Source organism: Aspergillus vadensis (genome assembly GCF_003184925.1).
Source record: "Aspergillus vadensis CBS 113365 unplaced genomic scaffold BO88scaffold_2, whole genome shotgun sequence".
Classification (NCBI taxonomy): domain Eukaryota; kingdom Fungi; phylum Ascomycota; class Eurotiomycetes; order Eurotiales; family Aspergillaceae; genus Aspergillus; species Aspergillus vadensis.
In genome coordinates, this window is record NW_020292040.1 from 5,445 (window position 1) to 26,248 (window position 20,804).

The 20,804-nt window shown below is 47.1% G+C and overlaps 8 protein-coding genes across 8 annotated transcripts; 3 read left to right on the plus strand and 5 right to left on the minus strand.

Annotated features, from left to right (window-relative positions):
- Nucleotides 1–343: 343 nt before the first annotated feature.
- On the minus strand, nt 344–3,849 carry BO88DRAFT_449065 (uncharacterized protein; the record flags this gene model as incomplete). Its single annotated transcript, XM_025710465.1, has 10 exons — nt 344–645; nt 709–805; nt 875–985; nt 1,034–1,315; nt 1,366–1,583; nt 1,641–2,139; nt 2,192–2,299; nt 2,372–2,518; nt 2,572–2,586; nt 2,635–3,849. The coding sequence occupies 10 exons, from the start codon at nt 3,847–3,849 to the stop codon at nt 344–346; spliced, it is 2,994 nt and encodes a 997-aa protein (XP_025566974.1).
- A 539-nt stretch (nt 3,850–4,388) lies between these two features.
- Nucleotides 4,389–5,604, plus strand: BO88DRAFT_410609 (ankyrin repeat domain-containing protein; the record flags this gene model as incomplete). Its single annotated transcript, XM_025708009.1, has 2 exons — nt 4,389–4,801; nt 4,869–5,604. The coding sequence occupies 2 exons, from the start codon at nt 4,389–4,391 to the stop codon at nt 5,602–5,604; spliced, it is 1,149 nt and encodes a 382-aa protein (XP_025566975.1).
- A 2,570-nt stretch (nt 5,605–8,174) lies between these two features.
- BO88DRAFT_467366 (YukJ family protein) lies at nt 8,175–8,992 on the plus strand (the record flags this gene model as incomplete). The annotated part of the gene is made up of 2 exons (XM_025711518.1): nt 8,175–8,532; nt 8,556–8,992. 2 exons carry the CDS (start codon nt 8,175–8,177, stop codon nt 8,888–8,890), a joined length of 693 nt encoding a protein of 230 aa, XP_025566976.1. The 3' UTR covers nt 8,891–8,992.
- Nucleotides 8,993–9,046: 54 nt separating this feature from the next.
- Nucleotides 9,047–9,532, minus strand: BO88DRAFT_400858 (uncharacterized protein). The gene is made up of 2 exons (XM_025705703.1): nt 9,485–9,532; nt 9,047–9,419 (listed from the first exon to the last, which is right to left on the minus strand). Exon 2 carries the CDS (start codon nt 9,321–9,323, stop codon nt 9,096–9,098), a length of 228 nt encoding a protein of 75 aa, XP_025566977.1. The 5' UTR covers nt 9,324–9,419; nt 9,485–9,532; the 3' UTR covers nt 9,047–9,095.
- A 416-nt stretch (nt 9,533–9,948) lies between these two features.
- Nucleotides 9,949–11,108, minus strand: BO88DRAFT_467368 (wax synthase family protein; the record flags this gene model as incomplete). Its single annotated transcript, XM_025711519.1, has 2 exons — nt 9,949–10,215; nt 10,278–11,108. The coding sequence occupies 2 exons, from the start codon at nt 11,106–11,108 to the stop codon at nt 9,949–9,951; spliced, it is 1,098 nt and encodes a 365-aa protein (XP_025566978.1).
- A 2,340-nt stretch (nt 11,109–13,448) lies between these two features.
- Nucleotides 13,449–14,244, minus strand: BO88DRAFT_379363 (uncharacterized protein; the record flags this gene model as incomplete). The annotated part of the gene is given in 3 exon segments (XM_025704482.1): nt 13,449–13,626; nt 13,681–14,099; nt 14,112–14,244. 3 exon segments carry the CDS (start codon nt 14,242–14,244, stop codon nt 13,540–13,542), a joined length of 639 nt encoding a protein of 212 aa, XP_025566979.1. The 3' UTR covers nt 13,449–13,539.
- Nucleotides 14,245–16,218: 1,974 nt separating this feature from the next.
- On the plus strand, nt 16,219–16,719 carry BO88DRAFT_329936 (uncharacterized protein; the record flags this gene model as incomplete). The annotated part of the gene is made up of 2 exons (XM_025702617.1): nt 16,219–16,504; nt 16,559–16,719. 2 exons carry the CDS (start codon nt 16,219–16,221, stop codon nt 16,717–16,719), a joined length of 447 nt encoding a protein of 148 aa, XP_025566980.1.
- Nucleotides 16,720–17,460: 741 nt separating this feature from the next.
- Nucleotides 17,461–19,134, minus strand: BO88DRAFT_431676 (uncharacterized protein; the record flags this gene model as incomplete). Its single annotated transcript, XM_025709314.1, has 2 exons — nt 17,461–19,024; nt 19,062–19,134. The coding sequence occupies 2 exons, from the start codon at nt 19,132–19,134 to the stop codon at nt 17,487–17,489; spliced, it is 1,611 nt and encodes a 536-aa protein (XP_025566981.1). The 3' UTR covers nt 17,461–17,486.
- Nucleotides 19,135–20,804: the final 1,670 nt, after the last annotated feature.

Consider the following 20,804-nt stretch of genomic DNA (forward strand, 5'->3'; position numbering starts at 1 on the left):
GAAGCTTATTTGGCTAGGCAATCTTCGAGACGGAACAGTGTTGTGGTGAACGGAGCCGTTTTTTAAACCAAGAAATAGGATTAGCTCCAATATAAGTAGATAGTCCCTTGGGAATGCTCTGCGTGAAGAACACCATGGCACGCAGCGTTTGGTGTCCTCTTCAGGAGGGATACCGTTTGGACTGCCTCATGCGATGGTACATCACAAAGGTACGTCGCAGGAAAATAACCAGGTATGGAATCAAACTATCAAACCAGAGAAAGACCTGTAGGAAGTGCAACCTGATATCGTATGATGGACTGCTTTACTACTGAGGAACATGGGGAAACTGGCATCTTGAAGACTATCTTATCGAAGACCTCTCACGTCCAACTCTGCCTGGGCCGTTTTCGGGGTCCCGTTGGGTCTCGCTTTGCCGTCTATCACAGAGGCGTGAGCGTAGCAAGGAAGAAAGCGCGACACGACTCTGTTGAGACTCGCGATTGTTTCCCCTATCGTTAGGGCCTGACGCCTTATTCTCAGAAGATTCTGAACGCGAGGTGGAGGGTGAAAAACATTTCCATATCTTCTTGACGATTTCTGGTAGTCCAAAGCACATCCAGAAGAGGGGGATTAGGAGAATAAGGGTGGTCACCATGGTAATCACTAGCGCAGTAACCATTAGCATGGCTTCTCGTCAGTTCATAGATTGACAGGATGGCGGGATACCTTCAACCTCGAAGACCCAGCCGGGATTATATTTGTCGCCATTTTCGAAGCCTCGAATGGGAAGAGCTAGTAGCTGTCCAATAAAAGACAAGGGAAGCTAATCACATTAGAATCATTAAATCCGAACCAAATGTACCCGGAACTGATTACGCGGTGCCGGACATACAAAACAGACTGTGATAGTCGTGAAGACGAATATAACGCGAGACTGCCTCGATTCCTCTTGCGCCTCGTCGATCATAGATTCCCTCTGCCAGATGTCAAGAAGGGTAATTAGCTGGGCGCAATGTCAGTTAGAGCATGGCTATATTAGCAAGTGACGAACCGAGTCTCGAACGCTGCGCGCGTTCTGTTCCAGCCTTGTAAATCGTTCCAGTGGATAGTGGACGTAGTTATCCGATACATTCACCCTGGGTCTCCATTGTTGGATACTGTTCATCGCAGCCGCCTGGTCGTTTAACGCTCTCTTGATGATGCCGATCTCATCCATAACGTCGCTGATTTTCTTTAGTAGGCCGGCGCCTTTCTGAACTTCAAGCTGGATGTGCTTGTTTGATGAGCGCACGGACTTCTCAAATCTCTCGTAGCATTTGCTGACTTCGTTGGACTGTATTACGTTAGTAATGGTTTGGTTGGACCTTATTGACCAGTACATACCACATCTGCAATCGCATGATCAAATGCGTCGAAGGTTGTGTAACCCTTGCCTTCGGACACATACCATGAGTCTTCAATGTACTTAATGCAACTACACGCTATCTTGAAAATAAGATCGTCTACCGTTGCAGCGGACTGAATTTCGCTTCGGACTTTATCAAACATGGACTGGCCGTACCGTGAATCCCATCTTTCTGGGAATGCTGAAATGATTGTACCTGGGAAAGATGTCAGCATATTCTGGTATGAAGCAACAACGATTGAACGCAACAAACAGTGGTCAATTTTCCAAAGCCAGAGCTGGGAAACCATCAGCATTTGTAGGCGGATCGGATCATCCTCCAAGTCAGTCCTGGCTGAAGGCATTCCTGGTTCTGAGTTTTGCATCAGTTGGCATCGCGAACCTTCCACCACGCCTTCATTGCCTTCGGGTATCACGATTTCTGAGGGCGTCGAACCCTGTCTGATGTTGCATGGCTTTAGTCCCGATGTTGATGCACCCGATTCCGCAATGGCCTTCCGGCCGATCAGAAACGCTGTGAGAACTTGGTTTTGGTCTCGGCTTTTCAAATCATCAGGCTCCAGGAAGTCATAGTTTGACTCGTCCAGTGTACGGGGGAAGTGTGGCTTGCAGTCTTTGTAGCTGCTCCCCAAGTCTTTCATTGCGTGGATATGTTTTCGGTGATTATCACAACCATCTTTGGGGCCTCCAACCTCCTCATCTTCCAAGCGTTTCTTCTCATCAACGCTATAGTCCACATCAACCAAGGGGAGCTATGTCGTCAGCATACTGAATTCCATTTGCTGAGACGATGTGCTGACTTACAACTAAAGAAGCTCTTTGGCCTATCTGGTTCTCTGCGGGGTCGATGAGCTCACTGACAACTGATGAGGCTCGGCGGAGTTTCTGTTTTTCTCGGCTACAATTTTCGAACTTTTTGTCCAAGTGTTATTCCCCAAATATGTTATGGCTGCGCAACGTTTCACATTGCGGAGAGGGTCTTACCACGAATCCAGGCTGCCTATGGCGTGCGACCAGCCCGGTCTCGTTGAAAGTTTCGAGGATAAACCGCTTTATATCGGCGCTGTCAGACATACTCGTGCCGCTTGGGTTCATCTGTGAATCGGATTTACGAATAGCGTCGATTAAGTGCTAAATCGAGGTTAAACTTCCACTCGAGCTTTTCACGTGCCTGGGACCCTTACATCTACCCACAGCCTCTAATCAAATGTTAGCAGTCCCGAGCAGTGATGCGGGGAATAACGTACGATCGTGTATGGCAGGTGAAACCACCTGAAACCACCACTAGACATATCCAGGGACGCTTTCCCAAGGGCATCGCCGTATAACATATCATAAACTGTAGGCAAGTATGTCCTGGTCAGCGGGCGCGTCACTTGCCATGGTGTCAGATCTTCCATAGCCCCCTCTGCTAGCTGATAGGAATCGAGATGCGATTCATGAGGATCGTCATGCACGGATTCTTTGGATGTTTCATTGGAGGTTGTCTGCATCCCAAGATACCAGATTGAGCTTCGGAGTTTTTTGCAAACTTCCCTACGTTCCGCATGCGGTTCAAAAGGTCGAGCGGGTTGATAGACAAACAAGGGTCTCGGCTTGGGCATGGTCCTTGGCGATTTAACCAAACTATGAATTCTATCCCACCTTCCGGACGCTGCAATTGTTTCTGGCGTCATTCCGAAACGATTAACGGCGGTTGGATTTGCCCCAGCGTTATAAAAACATTCAGCTAACTTTTTGTCCCTGTTGTTAGCGGCGTTATGAAGGGGGGTATTCCCCTCCCAGTCTTTGGCGTTGGGATCTCCTCCAGCTTCAAGGAGACGAGTGACGATTTGCAACTCGCCTTTGTGTACCATGTGGAGAGGGGTCCTGTCATGGTTGTCTCTAGCGTTGGGGTCTGCTCCAGCCGCTAGAAGCTTGAAAATCACTTCCCCAGCATCTTTAGAGGTGCGAAACTCCTGAAAGAAATTCAGCACTAGGTGTATTGGTGCACCGAATGTCGGGACTATTGCATTGACTTCCGCACCGGCGTCAATGAGAGTAATGGCATTTTGTGCTGCTCCAATAGACAAGGCCAGATGGAGGGGTGGTCTCTGCCTTCCATCCCTCAAATTAACATCGGCGCCGACGCGGACCAGAGCTGCAACGATCATAGGTGCATTTTCAGCTCTCGAGTTAGCGGCGCTATGAAGCGCCGTCTTGCCTTCGTGGTCTCTGCTGTTCACGTCTGGCCTGAGAGAGAGAAGGAGGTTGAGAATAGATAAAGAGTCTTTCTCAGCTGCTTTATGTAGGAGATAGTGTTCTTCCACTAGTTCACGGCGGTCGACACCAAGGCGTGCCAGGGTAAGAAAGGCTTCCCGAAAGCTGTCTTCATTTCCATGGCAGATATCATCCTTCATCCCATCAAGAATGGTCAGAGGATCGTCCATGTGCTTACGCGTGTTAACAAGTTTTCTGTCCATCGTGGGATGTAATATTGAGGTGGACTGAAAGTCAAAGCTAAGACACTATCGACGACAGGCTTCCGAAACTCAGCGATGATCTGATGATATACCTTGGACAGACGGCTATCTTAACGTACAAGGCCTGTATCAGCCCATACCTAGGGACCATGGGTCCTGAAACTAAGAGATACAAACCCGGTGAGGTTGATGGCCATGCAGTACGAGACTTTATCCGTGGATCGAAATAACACGCCAGAGATGGACACGAGAAAACAACAAGATCGGAACAAGCAAGCGTTACCGTTCACGCCTGGCAATCAATAATCCGGGTCATGTCCACATGACACCGCCTGGCTCTGATAGAATAGCACACTGACTGGTTCAAACACGGGTCGTAGTGGTGAGACCCTTGGCTCACGAAGATTTCAGCAACACTCCATCAACAACTCTTGATCGATTTATAACACACCGAACCCAACGACCATTTTCCCGGCTCCCGACCAACTCCACTTATCTTGATCACATTTTGAAACACTCAATACATCCACGCAGCTACTATGAGTTCGAGATCTCAAATTCGGCTGGACGCCACTGTTGCTGACTGTGGCCTTGTGGCTGAGCTTGCGCTGAACGTCTATCGCTCATGTAAAATGTCCGCGGCGGATTTTCAGAGCATGTCGGATGATATGTCCACTCTTTATATGACTCTCAGGGACATACGGGAAGACCTCAGCCAGGACGCTTCAGGCTTGAGCCACACCGGCATGGACTCTCTAAGAGAGAAGCTGAACACTGTACACGGAGCTCTCCGGTGCATTGATGAGGAGCTGAAAAACTACGAGAGAATGACATTTAGCTCCCGCCTGAGATGGGCGTATCTCAAAGATGTGTTGCCGAACACTGGCGAGGCCCATACTCGGATCGTCGGCACAACAACCGCATTGCGCCTTCTGGAAAAGAAGATGTCTATGTAAGTGAAAAACAAATAAGTCTGGAATCGAGAATTCAGAAGAGATAATGACGAGTGTTTGTTGCAGGACCTGCGATAAAGCTCTCGAGAAACAGATAGTGAAATATCTACGAGAAGTCCGGGATGGACTACACGAGGATTCGGTGATGAATCTGGTTCCAACGGACATGCCCTCGAAGCATCAGCGATGGCAAGATTTCAAGGAGGAGCTTCAAAGATATGTGGGTATACCACCCACAGTGGTCGATGACCACTGGGATTTCATCCATGCTGTTGTCCGTCGCGCGCAGAAAACTGGTGATTATGACATCGAGCTCCCCGAACCCTCCCAGGACGAGCGTGCGTTGATGAAGCAGATCGAAGAAAGCTTGGTGCGCAGGTCTAAGGATATGGATAAAAACATGAACGAGCTGCGTCAGAGAGCCCCTCATATCGACAGCAAGAAGACTTCACCAATCGTCACCATCGGCCTTCGTGCGTTACGTATTGTCTCAGATGAACGCCTAATCGTGGCGGCGGACGAAGGAGACTTGAAACGTGTCAAGACTCTGATTAATCGCCGCGCGAATGTCAATGCTTCTGACAGATGGCGCTGGACGGCGCTGCACATGGCGGCCTATGGTGGATACAATGAGATTGCCAAAGAGCTAATCGCAGCCGGGGCAGACCTCACAGCTAGGACTGTGGATGGGGAGACTCCACTCAGGTTGGCAGAAACAAACAGACATGTGGATGTAGCCGCTACCATTCAAAACAGAGTAGATGAGTTACATGACCAGGCAGGCCGTCAAAAGCCTCACTAAAGCAATGGGCAGCCAGTTTGTATGTACCAATCAAATGTCTAAGTCTATTGTAGCTTTTAGTGGTTACGTCAAAGATCTTTAGAGAAAGTCGTCCGTTATTGTATTCTATGAGGATATCCTTACTAACACATGTCTTGGCAATTGTAGGTATTCTGATACAGAAAATATGACCCAAATTATGTTGATCATATGGAATCAATTCTGCGCGGTTATGGCTTGCGCTTGGATCGCCCGGGAGGCTCTGCAACCTAGACCATAAGTCATGATATACTTGAAATGGATTTCACATGTGGATTTCTAAGTAGCCGCTGCTCCAATTCATCGGACCGAATCCCTTAGACATCATTGCGCTTAATGATTTACTAGTCCGTTCCATGGGATACATTTTCTAAATAAACACCACCTAGAAGATCACACTGTTCCTCAAATAGTGACGCCGTCAGAATTAACTTTCACCGCGAGGCTTGACCACGGTATTAAGGAGCCCCATACGAACCGAGATTACTCGACGCAGATATACGTTCCATTTCCGTGGGCTTAAGTCCCTATTTGAAGGGACAGCTCAGTCCCGTGTTATAATAAATTAGCACGGCGTCATGATTAGATCATATGTATCACCCTGAGATCTTTCCAGACTGTAGACAATATAACAGTGTCTGGACAACTGACTACGTTATGTTTTACGTTCGGGTCGCAAATCTTGGTAGCGCAAATATCATCCTGCGTCCTTCATGATGGAATAAAGTTTTAATATAGTTTTGAGTTTGGAATCAATCCAGTACCATCCAGATCGCTCTACAATAAGGCTGGTCTGAGGATAATAGGTAGGATAATATTATGATAATTGAGTTGATTAAGTATTACTATGAGGCCAGGGGTAAGGCCGTTATTTATGTTAGTGGGTGGAGCCACTAGCAGTCAGATTTTATTTAGAGTGATGATGTAGTCGAGTAGTGAATAGCCGGGCCTGATCCGTTTCGGTGACGGATAGACCACAAATAGCCAGGTCTGCCGAGTGGAGTGAAATAAAGTACCTAAAATTCCATGCAACTTGCGGACAGATCAAGAAACTCTAATTCTGAAGGTTCGCAGACCTTCTGACCTCGTACCCATAAACCCCATCACGTCTCCAGACCGTACCGAACTCAGAATCAACTAATGGCCCAGACTTCCACTGATGAGGTGGAAAAGTCGGCCGGACTTACAATCCATCTACGAGCACTAGTGAGAGAGTATCTTACTGCGCCGCTCTTTATGGTTGACATGGGAACTGGCTCACGGTGGGTAAATGGCCGATTATTTATTATAGTAGAATTTAGTTCTATATTGGCAATAGATAGGACATTCTTTTACAATTTAATATTTGGCTTGAGGACTTCTACTAGTTCTAGAATGAGCTGGACTTCGTAGTCAGGCATCTTGTTTTATAGTAGGTTTCCTGATTGGTGGAAAAGCTTATTGTGAAGTAGCTTTGTGGGATGATTTAGATTAGATAAAGCGGTGATTGCAAACAGGGTATAGGAGCGCTGGTAATAATAGAGACAGGTAAAGTACTGGATTTATATATGAAGCTGAAGTGTGGCGAATGACCAGTTTAAAGTGTAATAGGAGAATATCTGTATTGTTGGCTGTAGTTACTAATTTACTGGGCGCAGAACCAGTGTATGCCTTGAGTTCACTAGCCAATCATTCACTTTCTTTTAGGAAGGTAAAGGGATAATATGCCATGGCTAATATGCAGTAGGCGCGTTAGCAATCGTTCATTAGCCCCAGAAATAGCCTTCAAGTCTCGACCCGGGCCGCTGACAGCCGTAAAGAGGGTATACGCGCACAAGTCTCAGAAAAGCTTTTCTACCTACTATGGCTGACGCGAACGGAAGTACCCAGAGTACCAGAGTAGGTGTGATAGGGTAACTGCTCCGGCAGCGTGACAATGGTATGGCGGGTGATCAAGGTGTGTCTCAAAATATTGCCTTCTGCATGGCGGTCCCAAAGTAGAACACGAGCATCGCTGCACCAATGTGTATGTGAATCCTGGCGATACCAGATACTATTCATCAGTACTGTCACATAATACTAGCCTGGGTGAATCCCATGCTAAGTCGAGACTAGCGCCGTAAAGCTTAAATTAGCGGGATGGATCTGGACCCCGCTCACCGCGCCGGATCCGAGAGTTGCATCTCGCCCGGTCGACATAGTGGCCTCGGGTCCTGCAAAATTTATTTGTCGCTAGGCTGGTCGGTCTGGACAAGTCTATACCACATGTTCTGCCCCGGGATTGAGATGAATACGAAGGCCAAGAAACATTCTCTGACGGAGATGCTGATTGTACGACATGCTTGAGAGCGTTTTCTTTAGCGACTTTGCCAATTGATATTTTCTCCTGTTCAAATATCCATCGATGCCTAGTACTCCAGCGGAAAGATAAATAGGAGCGCATGTAAGTCAAAAGCAGTTCTAATGACTCAGTACTACTAGTAGTAATGTGTATACTTGCTAGTAGCTGCTTAACATATCTGACTAGTACTGCATTCTAGTACTTCGTCTAATAATTTCTTGACTTGAACAACATGCCTGTTCCCCACTACGGCGTCTGGGTTTGTAAGGCAGTCGACATTTATGCCGAACCACCTAACGTGCGCACGTCACACATTTATCTTCAATTCATCGACGACTCTTCGGGAACGCGAGAGGCTGCTATTAACGTCGAGTCCAGCGGTCGAGAGTCTCGTCTGGTGTACAAGTTGTCAAATGACTTGCCTTCTGCAGTCACCGACAAACTTAAGGACCTCAAGCCAGGCTTTTACCTACTTCAGGATTTTGACACGGATGGGAACCTAGATAGGCATCGCCATCATCACTTACACTATAGACACCAGAGGCTGCGCCACCTCGATCTACAGGGTCTCGACTATCAGCGTACTGAGGGTCTGGGGTGAACATTCTGGAAGGCGAGGTCTTGGAGTATGATAAGGAAGGGCCCAACAATGACCTAAGAGAGAAGCTAGTTCCCCTCCTCGAGAAGGCCAAGAAAGAGAAAGAGACCACGACTGTCTATATATTTGGCTCGTCTTACGGATCGGGAATCCATAACATTCATATGAACCAAGGCAGTCATCCGAAGTATGACAATGGTATCTACTCAGATGGGGCCCTACTGTTCAAGTTCGGGGACGACGGGAAAGGAGTGTTTCTGGCCTTTGCTTCACAGATGCTACCGACTGATTATGATGGATTAGCAGAGCCAGATAGTGAAAGCTTGCTGCAGTCAATTATGGGCACATGAGAAATCATAATATCCGGGAGTTGATGGTAAAGGCATGCAGTTATCCTGCAACAGATTGGCCTATGCTGGCACAAATTGTGACTTAACTTATCCTTAGCTGTAATAGTTGTTTTGAACATTCCCTTTCATTTTTGAATCTTATTCTCAATTTCCCCATCAAAATGCTAACTTAATGTCTTACATATACTAGAGTAAACATCTCCAATTACTGAAACGCCCTTGTCTGATACACAGGGGTAGTAACACCTGGTGACCCCCAAAAGAACAGTGTTCTTCGCTTTCCCCCCTTCAATTCCTGCCTCTGGTTCTGTCTGCGTAGTTCTTGTTCACGAGCACGCATCTGTTTGCTTCGCTTCCGACTTCGACGCTGTTGGTATCTCGAGTCGACGGCAGTGTTGTTGGTGCCGAAGAGTTTGCGGAGCCAGTCCAGCATGGTAGCGTCTTTAGAATACTCTTGAATATTCGTCTTCCTGATTGGCCACCGAAAAAAGCCCGCGTAGGTAGTAAAGTAAAAGCAATGCCGATTACACTGATAATATAGCATAAGTTAAAAAAGAACATTGTCTCTAGTGGATGGGCTGTGTTTATCCTCACGTTCAAGTTAGATGGGAGGACTTACAGTGGCCGACTTGTTGTATGAAGAATGTAGTAAATAGGAGCTTTTCTGATGTTAGCTTATGTGGGTATTCCGTGAATTTATTATGTTATGAACTAGAATTCAGGGCAGGTGACTGGTGGGGCGTAGTCTCACTTGATTTGCAATCATGTGACACCCCTCCTCTGTGGAACAAGATACTTCAATATTCAGAGGTGCCCGGGTGCCCGAAGGCTCAGCCAAAAAAAAAATGAGTAACCAATATCATTTCCTCACTAGTTATTTAACTAAGTAGTAGGGAAGGCAGTACGGGATGGCGGGACGGCTTGGGAATCTTGGTAATTTCTTCTTCGTTCCATCAACTTTGTAAATTTGTCCTGGTGACGGCAGGGATCAGCAGAATCACCTGACTTATTGATGACCAAAACCCATTCAGAAATAATACTACTGACTACTGCCAACCTTAGTGTCCCTGAACTTGCGTCAAAACTGCATGCATTTTCGGATACGGCCACTTGGGAGTGATCCAGAAAAAGAACCCCAGAACCCAAATATATCCCACCGCCACGGTGATCTTGTTTGAGAGTATTAACGAAATATCAATTTCGTCACCCCCATTATATCTCTTCACGCACCTCAACCTGCGCACTACAAGCACCTCCAAAGCACTAGCCATGAAATTGGCTACGAAGAAGAGCATATCGTGGTGCGGATGACATGGCTCGCCCGACTGCCAGTCGGCAATCGCATGGCACAATCCGGAGAGCAAGAACGTCCAGAAGGCCAGGAGACTTTCTCGCTTCGGCATCCAGGTGTAATGCCGATGAGATGGCGGGTGACCTGTGTTCCAGAGGAAGCGCAGGAGGAGAATGTGAGGCCATGCCAGAACTTCGTCCAGAAGCGGCTGATGCTGTATGCTTCAAGGGGGCTGCCAAAGAGTGGTTGCCATTCATTGGGATCGTCGAGGCGGAGTATGACAGTGAAAAGGATAGAGAGAAGAGTGTTGCAGAGATCGAGCATGAGGTAAGCAATCCAGATCCAGTAGACGGAGAGAAATAGGCGGATTTCTACCTCGCGGAAGGTAATAGGGGGATGATTATATGGATGAGGTAGAAGTCGGCGGAAGAAGACCTTACGGGAGGGGGCGAAGTCTTGAGCGGTAAAATTGAAATGCAAGGGAACAAGTGGTCCGATAATAATAAACTGAAAAGCCCAGCAGAGGATTATTCTGGTGATTTTGTAGAATGTGAAACTTGCTCGACCGGGAAATGTAATGGCGCGCTTGTTTCGTGGTGGGAGCCCAGGGCTCATGCGACGTTGCGGATCGTTCCAGAATTTGTATGTCGCGAGCCACGAGGATGATGTCCGGGGCACCCTCAGTTGGTCAAAATAGAGGACTGCTGCTGCATGTTGGATCCAGATGCAGGTGAAGAGTGCCCACAGCACATTCATACCAGTGAGCCATGTCAGGTAAGGGCTCGTATGCAGTGAGATGATTGCGCTACCGTATAGCAGTGGCGAGACATACAGTCGACCTCTGTAGGGGAGGTGGATGGCAACCCAGAATGATGCGCTTGAGAAAGCGAAAAATGCTGGGGGTATAAGGGACATCAAAAGCATCATGGGATGCTTGGAGAGGTGATCGGAAAGACGCAGGTGGAAGAGATCAACCGGTAGAATGTAGACGGAAGACTTTAATTTCTCAGTCCACTAAGTTGATTTTCGTACCTAACTATAAATTACCTGTTAAAAAGACACGTACCTCCCCCAACCAAGGCCTGTGGTGCGACATAATGCGACAAATCGCCAATCCCTGACGCGTCACTCTCAAATGGTCATTTCTAGGGATGAATATAGTGTTGGGACAAGTTTTTAATACCCTGATTCTTCGCTTTGCCAGGTACCCTGGCGTTAGCGCACTTGGCTATGGCCTGATGCCGTAGTTCAGCTGCATATTAATTACCACCATGTCATGAAGTCAGTGAAAACAAAAGAGAAATATATCATCTATGAGTCGTGTTTCACATCTCCCTCATAGGGTTCTTAATGATAAAATATGCTATTGCGACCCCCAACTCGTACACCACAGAAGAAGGAAAATGTGGAAGCATTTATGGCTCGATCACTGTGCAGAGAATTGCCCCACCCATCTACCGGGTACTCCTGATTGTTGCATGCAAGGCAAGGTAGCAGGTATCTGAGGTACCAGCAAGCATTCCGGTTCCATAGGCCCGAACAGAATCCATTTGATTAGAGATATGGCAAGTGAACTATAGCCAGGTTATCCAAGAACTCGGGCCCACGCCAAGGCTAATGCGCGAACAAAGAAAGTTAGTATCAGGCACTCTTAGTCCAAGCACGAGCTCAAGAATATCATTTGGTGCGCGGAGACTGGTTCCAAGATATTTTTCCCGCTTCTTCAAAAAGCCGCCGACAGTAAGCTGATTGGGACAATCAGTCTGGTGGAGGGGCCGACGCACAGGCCTGCGAATAGACATTACCTAGGGGCTCAACCAGGGGGAAATCGGTGGTAGTTTGGAGCATCAAAGCTTAGAACCCCGACTGCAGCGGTTCATACCAGTACGCTTGAGGAGTACTTCCACACCAACCATCTGTTCCACGCATGTAGCAACGAGGCAGCCAATATGATACAGATTTCGCTGCATTCTCTGCTTCTCCACAGTAGACTGTTAGAGCACTCCATCTTTACATGGCAAGCACCCGCCTAAGTCTCACGTATGGCAAGGGAGGGAAAACGCAAACACAACCTGCTAAGCGTGCTGGGCTAATTTCGGGTATGAATATGAAACGGGCCGTGGGGCTAAGAGACTCAGTCAGAATGAACTCAATAAAGATAATGACGAGAGACGCTGGAAGAGGACCGCGGCATACTAGGGAGCGGGTGGTGGGGCACCCCGCTTTTACGGCACTAGTGTTCACAGCCTTGTCAAGGAAGAGATTCCATTGAGTCCAGGAGCTTTGCGCAAGAAAGAAGCCTTGGTGAAGGGGGTGAGTGTGATGGATGTGTCTTAACATCTAACTCGCAATGTTCAATATCAAGGGACCAACATCCTATATGTGCCATATAATATGCCGACAGGAAAGCCACAGACAATAGGAAATTAAAGTAGTCGAGATTGGGTATAAAGTCCCACTACGTAGGAATTTAAGGATAGAGACTGGACTATAAGAATTTGTAGGTATAGTTATTGGAATGTTATTTCAGAGTGCAACGTCGACGATTGACTTCCCTTGGGATAGTGTTTAAAAGTGTCTACATATTCCGAATTGCGGCATTTTTTTCATTCGTCCATTTATGAGTTCTGGCTGTCACCTGACAGTAGATTTGCAGAGCTGCTGTATGCAATAATGTGATCGCTCAAACCTTTCCTGCCGCTAAAGCATGATTGTAGTTACGTTTTATTCGGTGGAATGGATATTCCTAAATCATATGATCAAATTGAATTGGTCGGGGCAGAATTGACAATATCCATTGGCAAATTCACAGTACTGGTCCCATCTCCTTCATTGCTGGGCTGTCTTAATTCTCATCCGTGGCAGGTCTGGCATGGGTAAGAGCATTTCCGACTTTCTGCATCTCTCTCGTAGCCTTTTGGGGCGATGAAACATAAACACTGTATCTAGTGAATGAGTATTTACTGTCTTCATTCGAGATCATGTTGGACTTGGTTGACTGTAACGTTTTCTATTATCGAGTCGATCAATGACTGCAATATACATATTTACTCGAAGCTGCAAGAAGTGCTGTCTGTACACCTATAATATTCAAACATCACATTTGTGTGGTCAAAGTATTACTTCGAACGCAAGTAGGACGTTCAGCTGTTGGTTCTACCCAACAACGGGTACGAGAGAGAATCCTAGATGCTATTCTGGAATATAGGCGTTTAGGAAGCACTAATGATGGCCGGCTGTACATTTACCAGCTCTGTCTATTGTATCCGATGACGAAGAACCTATCATAACCCCAATAAACTATATACGTCACTGGCGATCACTGGGTCTTGCCTTTCTCAGTCTGTAGGGTATAGCTTCATCTGTTGTGAGTCTTAGAAGAATACGACGATGGCATGCTGCTGTACTTAAGCAAGGTGGCCAGGAGCACGCCAATAATCGAGGCCTATGGGCACGCTGTTAGGGTCATCATATGGAAGTATTTATAGAATGAGCCTACCAACGACAGGTCGAAGCCTTCTGCAACTGTCAGCTCCCATTCGGGGCGTTTTCCCGGTAGATATACCGAGAGCATGTCCTTAAGCTCTGCTATCATCACCAGTACCCCGTTGTTATAGACATGCGTGTTTACTTTCCATATATCCTGTCCGCGGACTTCCAAGACAGTGTCCTCGCTGGCTGCAGCGGCGTTCTTAATGTGGACGTCGAACTTGTCCTTGAAAACACTCCATTTTGTCGCGATGGTGGCAGTAGGCTCAGCATCGTGGTTTTCACCAGGTAGGTGGACAAACCATGTCACGCCAGACTTTTTACGATGGAGTTCAAAAAGGGGCAGGCCAGATAAATCAAGAAAATACCGTCGCTGACTCAATAATCCAAAGTCACCGTCGACGGAGAATAGTTTAATTGGGAAACCAGCTTCACTTTAACAGGTCGAGATGGTGAAGTCGCCCCCGGAACAGCTCTTACTGTATTGCTTGATCCTGATGGTAGTGAGACGGGACGCAATATATTCCGGCCGAATGCCGATCGGCTTTTTGAGGGTGGTTGGTGTTGACACCATCGGGTTTGACCGGGTCTGGGAAGGAGGTAATGGATCGGTTGGGGTTCAGTAGAAGGGTTCGCTGGGGGGGACTAAACACATAAACCCCATTGTGATGGGTAGAGGAGTGTCATCTTATCTAGCTTCAAAATGGCCTTATTACCCAGGCTCCAACAGAGCAAAGGACGGGAAACTGGGGATATTGGTATTATACGACAGGGATTATGGTGTGCCCAGGCAACTGAACCGACGTTGGTAGACAAACAGTGAGCCGCGCCAAGAACGGAGACCTTCTCATGACTTGTCACGGGATGTGATATTTACATTGGGTTCTGTCCATCTACCTGGATCTACTATGGACACAATACATTACCACGCCGGCTTGGCATGCGGGAACATTAGTTGAACACTTTCAGATCTTGGGCCCCTTGATAGTAGCGCACGCCGATGGCCATAGCGCGATATAGCTAGGAATCTAAAAAGCCTAATTAGTCCAGATATACTGACCCCTGGATTCTCCACAAATAGCACTTTCCTGGCAATCAAACAATTATTGAGCTTGTAGCCGATACAATAGCCTGCCTCGCTCTACCTTCCTGAAATTTCACATCCAAGTTAAGATAGTGAGAGTGGGAACAAAGAGAGTATTAATACCCAGTAAACAAGTGCCTATGACGCCACGCCAATAACAATCAACGTAACCGTGACTATGCACAGGATAAGTAGGGTTTTCTTAAGCCACAGACTCATCCACCCAACATAAGAAATATAGCCATACACCAAGCCCACTATATCCTCGCGGTAGACAAACTGCTGGCCTTCTGGATAAATCCCCGTATCATCAACAGCATTATTATCACCTTTAGTCAAGATAAGTTACCTGGTTTTCATAAATATGCCTTGGATCTTCACAGACAAAAAGGGGGAGCGGAGGACATACTCTGATTACAAAACCCCATCTACTTCTCGTTCAATGACCCGAATCGCTCGGTGTACCATTGGTAGTGGACGAGCATCGAACCACACAATTGGAATATCACCGGTATATACCCTGTGCTGCTGATTCCAAAGAAATATGAGATCTCCTCAGTGGAGGCTTGGCTCCATTGATTCTGACAAGACCACCATGAGGGGATATGCAGTGCCGGCAATAACACATACAATCTTCCAGGCCACGAGAGAGACACCTAATGTCTTAAGGATTGGTAGTGCTTTGGAGTAGATGCATCTTAGCTTCATATCTGAAGTCACTTGGTGAAGCCGTAGTTGGCAATAGTGTAGAATGTGGTAGACCCGAGAGGACATAATGGAGATTCGGGGGAAAGCCGACGCTGCAAACTGGATGCCAGAGCACTTTTTAGCTATAGCGGCTCTCCTCTCTTGCTCTTGAAAGATTGTGTGACCTAATCGCTTGGCGTCAAGAGGATGGATATACCAACCTGGTAAATCCAGGCTCAGTCATTCCTAGGATAATCAACCGCCCCAACGCCTAGCTGGGAGCAAAACGTGGTTGGTCTGTTCAACATCAGCTACCCCCAAACACCCATGATATGGTTGCAGCCAACGCATTTGGGGTCACTTCGGTGTGATCCCACTCAGTATTGGTCCAATATGTGGAATAAGTAGGTCCGCTCTCATTATCTTCCCTGTCGGTTGTGGCCTCTTTTCTTGATTGTAACATCACCAGACATTAACCTCTAATTCTTGATAGGCCGACCAAGAGAATCATTGACACAAGGGCGAGGACCGTCCCCTCGAAGCTGTTAGAAGGATGCATGTTAGCGTGCAGGGATTTGACTCCCGTCTCCAGAAAATGACGCATCTCTTCATCCAAGTCTAGTGATGTGGTGCACAACAAAATTATAAAAGGTCCTCAATACCCAACTCTCTGACATCCAGAGAAACCAAACCAATCCTCTCCTTGAATCAGCTGCTGCAATTTCTACCCTATTTTCCCCACCTTCCCTTTCACTTCCATAACCTAGCAACCATAACATGTACAACAAGTTCGTAGTCGCCGGCATATCCGTTGCCGCCATTTCTCTTCTTCCTTCCTGTCCCGCACCTCCCATCGCTTCTCTCATTATCACCGGCCTAGCTGCTCCTCTTGCAGGTAATCTGCTCATGATTGGTCTCAACGGCAACGTCAAGCGTGCTGAGGTCAACGGCGAGGCTCGATTCAAGCGCCAGTCCTGGCCAGGTGTCCCTGACTACAACATCCAAATGTGCCATGACGCCAACATTGGCAGAAGCGTGACTGTCACTCAGACCTCCACTTCTTGTACATGCTCCTACGTCCCTGAAAACTAAAAGTGGAATTACTGATCATTACTAGCTCTAAGAATTGAGAACGTTGCGGCTGAATGCATGAACCTCGCTAGCCTTTTTACTGAGGAGGGAACCCCCAGCCCATGTGGCTCTGCTTGCCTCGAGTACATCAATCTCAGCACTGAGGACAACCAGAAGCTCATGGACATTATCAATAACCTCCTCTAAGAAGGCTTTGGCTGGTAGATAACGCTGGACAAACGAAGGATGACCTGGAAATTGTACTGTTAGCAGTTCGCATGCAGCAACTCATCGCTTTGCTGTAATATGTAACAGCAGTCTCTGAATATGATCTGCTTATAAGTGTTAGCCTTCTCGAGCTCCTTTAATTTCTTATGATTTTAGACTGGAGATGCCTTACACTGATCTCGAGATTATGATGTTTTTGTATCTAGAAGGATGTATGGAGAACATCGTTTCCAACGTCTTCGTACCCTGATTGCGCAGAAGAGTAGCTTCAGATGTTCAGCTGAAATACTGCTGCTACGGTGTCGATTAACGTAACTGTACACACGAAAATGCACTTACATGCCTGGCCCGCGGGTTGGGGCAGGTCAAGATACCTGTGTGAGGCAACTTACCCAAGCGACGGACTATCTTGACAAAGTAAAGTTGTTCGAGACTATTGGGACGTGATATATAACTTTACTTAGGCTTTTAATATTCCTAATGTGGGTCTCAGTTGATTATTTCCAATCGCTACGCTGGTGCTACATCAGTGGGGCCTAAGTACGACGCACTGCTTCGGTTCGCATAGGTTCGCCGGGTTTTAATTTGTATAGATCAAGCTGTATAGTCGTGGTTACTATTACGTTTTTTTCCTGTCAGACGTGGCACCAAGTGCGAAACTAATCAAAAGTTACGGCTCAAAATCCAGAATCAAGAAGCACAAGAGATGGTGTAATGATGACTACAGGAAGCTTGTCGGATCAAGATCAATAAATCATTGCGAGCCTTAGTGCTGCCTCGTGGATTCCCACGCTGCGCCAAACCCGAAATATGTGATAATCGCCAGGGTGCTCCCGTTCCATATATAGTTTGTAGACGGTTCGCATCGCCTCATCGGTAATCTCATCTCCATCGGTCAAGAAAAACAACACCCCTGGCCCAGTGAGAAAGTCCGGGCGGTCGAGGACCACAAAGAAAGTCTGGTAGGGTTCCCTGTGCCCGGGGTTTTCGCGGTTGTACCCCTCTTGTGGGAACTTGCGGGCACTTTGTCCTAAAGCGGGCTGGGAAAGGGCCACTCCCACCTCGGGTCGCGAATTCATTAACTCGCGATGAAACGACAGAGTCGCGCCTAGTGACTGGTTGGGGGCGGAACAAAATTCAAAGTATACTGTCTTTCTTTCGGGCAGGCTTTCCAGGATCGCGGCGGTGAAAGCCCGCCCAATCATCTCCAACGTCAAGGGATTTTCGTTGCTGTGAGCAAATGTGACGTATATGATATACCTGAGACCTGGCTCCTGGATAGGCACAGTGCCTGATGTCAGGACAATAGCCGCTTTGTCGGAGGATGGCTGGGCAACAGCAATTTCCTCAGGCAGTGACTCAGCTCTGCGCTGCCACGCCTCTATAACCTCCGGCCTAGGTGGTTCAACCGACCTATTAGGGTCGCCCTCATCCTCTCCCAGGCCGTAATCGTACACGTAATCCTCAACCACATCATCACGTTGGCTTCGAATGTGAAGGGAGGCCAATTCTCGACGGACATGGTAGATATTTCGGCACTTGCGAACCACAAGCTCCTCCCGTTCCGGCCAAATTCTCTCCTCCCATCCCTCGTCGTCATCGGGCTTGGGTGAAGGCAGGTCAACGCGAGCCTGGTACGGAAAATAGCGGTCGAAATTGACGAACAAAGGTCCGGTTTCGGCTTCATCATCCGGATAATGCGGATAGTCGCGGAAACTGTAGGACATAATAACAAATATAACTCCCTGGAGTTGCGGATCCTCTCTACTGAGGGCAACCTTTGCGATCCCAGGGAAGAGACCATCATCTCGAGATGGTGAGATGGCCTTGCGATGGAATATCTCACGCCGCTGATGCTCCACGCAGGCAAATACATCGCTTTGTGGGGTACAATAGATCTCAAATGACGGCCCGGGTAATGTGGATATCTCACGGGATAAGTATCGGCATATAGCGATGGGATCATTCTCTTGATCGAGGGCAACAGTCGTATAGACCTGAATTGCGAAGGCTGGATATATCGCCTCGGGTTCCGGCGTGGTTGCTTTGTAGACTAACAGAGCTGCAGGCTGGCTTGCATGGTCTTGATAAATCTGAGCACTCCATTGTAGTCGCCCGCGCCGTGGGATATTCCTGTTTCTGGCCATTGCTTTTTCTGAGCTGACTGGAAGGAAGTGGCAGTTGAGAATGCCAGGATAGTAGGACTGTAGACTGAAAACCCTGTGCCATGTTCTAATCCCACCGCCGAGCTGACCGCTCTGCTTGGAGTTTCTGCAGGTTTCCGCTGATTGGTGTAAGTGTAAAGCCTCTTAGTCTCTTACTGTAAGCGGCAGGCCAGTCTGCCACGTAAGGGAGACGACTATCCCATTGCACTGTGAGATATCCGTCTCTCATGCTTTCTTACCTAACCTATTCTAGTCTACTTTAGGAACAACATCTACCAGCAGCCTTTGGAGAATTGGTAGCTGCTGACAGTCTAACGGAAAAATACCAAGGCATTGAAGGAAGTTAGCATGATAGATAATAAGAAAGCAAAAAGGGGTCCGAGTTGCTGCTTAAATACTATAAAAGTAGCTATATGTTACAGCCACCTCCTAGTTAACTATCACTTAGTAAGGCGGACTTGTCAGGCAGAAAGCGTCGGTAAAGGCAGCGCTCGGGCAATCGACAAATCTAGACCAGTAATATTGTTTATCTTGTATTTAGTATAGATAAATAATAACTATGACTAGTAACAAGAGCATTCTCCTGATTATCCTAATTAATTATCTGGTGGGCCATAGATATCATAGATTAGTGTGTTCTATTTTTAGCAGGCTATGCTCTGATATATGTAGAACTCAGTATTATAGATATGCAAGTAATAGAAATTTATGTTCATGTTTTTCCCCCAAGAATTTGAGCTTATCGCGAAATGAAAAGACTCTAGGTTAACTGGGACTCATTCTTGCCATTATTCGAATATGATTCGTAGAACAATTGGATAAATAAAATAACGATAAGTAAAGATAAAGCTGTGCTGTATTTCCCATGCCCTTTGCTATCATTACTCGGTTCCATTCCCTCTTGCTTTCTGTTTCTGTCCGTTCTCCAAGTCTCTCCTTTTTCCTGCTTCCTTTGCCTTACTTCTACTCCTTGATCTACGTTCGTTTTGTATACTTCTAAAGTTTATTACCACGTCTCACAAACTATCCAGAAAGCATCCACATAACCTGGCAAACCCTTATGCCAAAACTTGTTCTTCTGAAGATACCCCAGCTTTTTCTCACATATATCATCACTAATTAGCACTCGGACATCCAGTGCATGACTTTTAATCACAGTAAATATCTGCCCCTTTGCACAAGCAGCATATTCAGTACATGCGTCAGTGTCTTGGCAACAGTCTGTCGCTGTAGCCAAGTCACTACAGTGTAGCTCCACGGCCTTCTTTGATTCATCTGTTATGCTCAGAAAGATTTCAATACGTTATCTGTCGACTGCAGGGTTTGTGGCGATGGCTTGAATAGAAGATATGGGGATAGCTTCGCTGACAAGTGTGTTGTATTGTCCGCCGACGATCGGGTTGCCCCATGGGTACAGATGGCTTTGTGATGGGCCTCGTACGCATTTTCAAATTTGGGTCCGGCAGCGGAAGAAACCTTTTAGCAGGGTATGCCAATAAGGGGAGAGCTGGTAGAGGTGGGGGTGAGGAGGGTTAGGAGACAGTACATTTTGCGGATAGGGTTGAAGTTGTAGGGTTCGTGATCAAAGTGCATAGAGGTGTTAGGACGATTATGAATCGAGTATGGTAGATTGTCAAGTCACTTGTCCAGGATGTTGCATAAACATAGGGGGAGAGCCCCCTTATGTACCCTGATCATCCGTAACACACGGTTATATGGGGATTGTGGCGTCTCATATCTGAAGGTCCCATTGTGTTCGTAATCACTTTGAGGTCATTCTTACGTTCGATGTTGCTCTTGACTTTAGTGATATTTCGTACCGCTAATGGACTCAGCTTTAAGCCTCCAGATCTTGACTATAGATTGCTCTAAGATACAGCTCGGGGCCCAGAGGTCTGT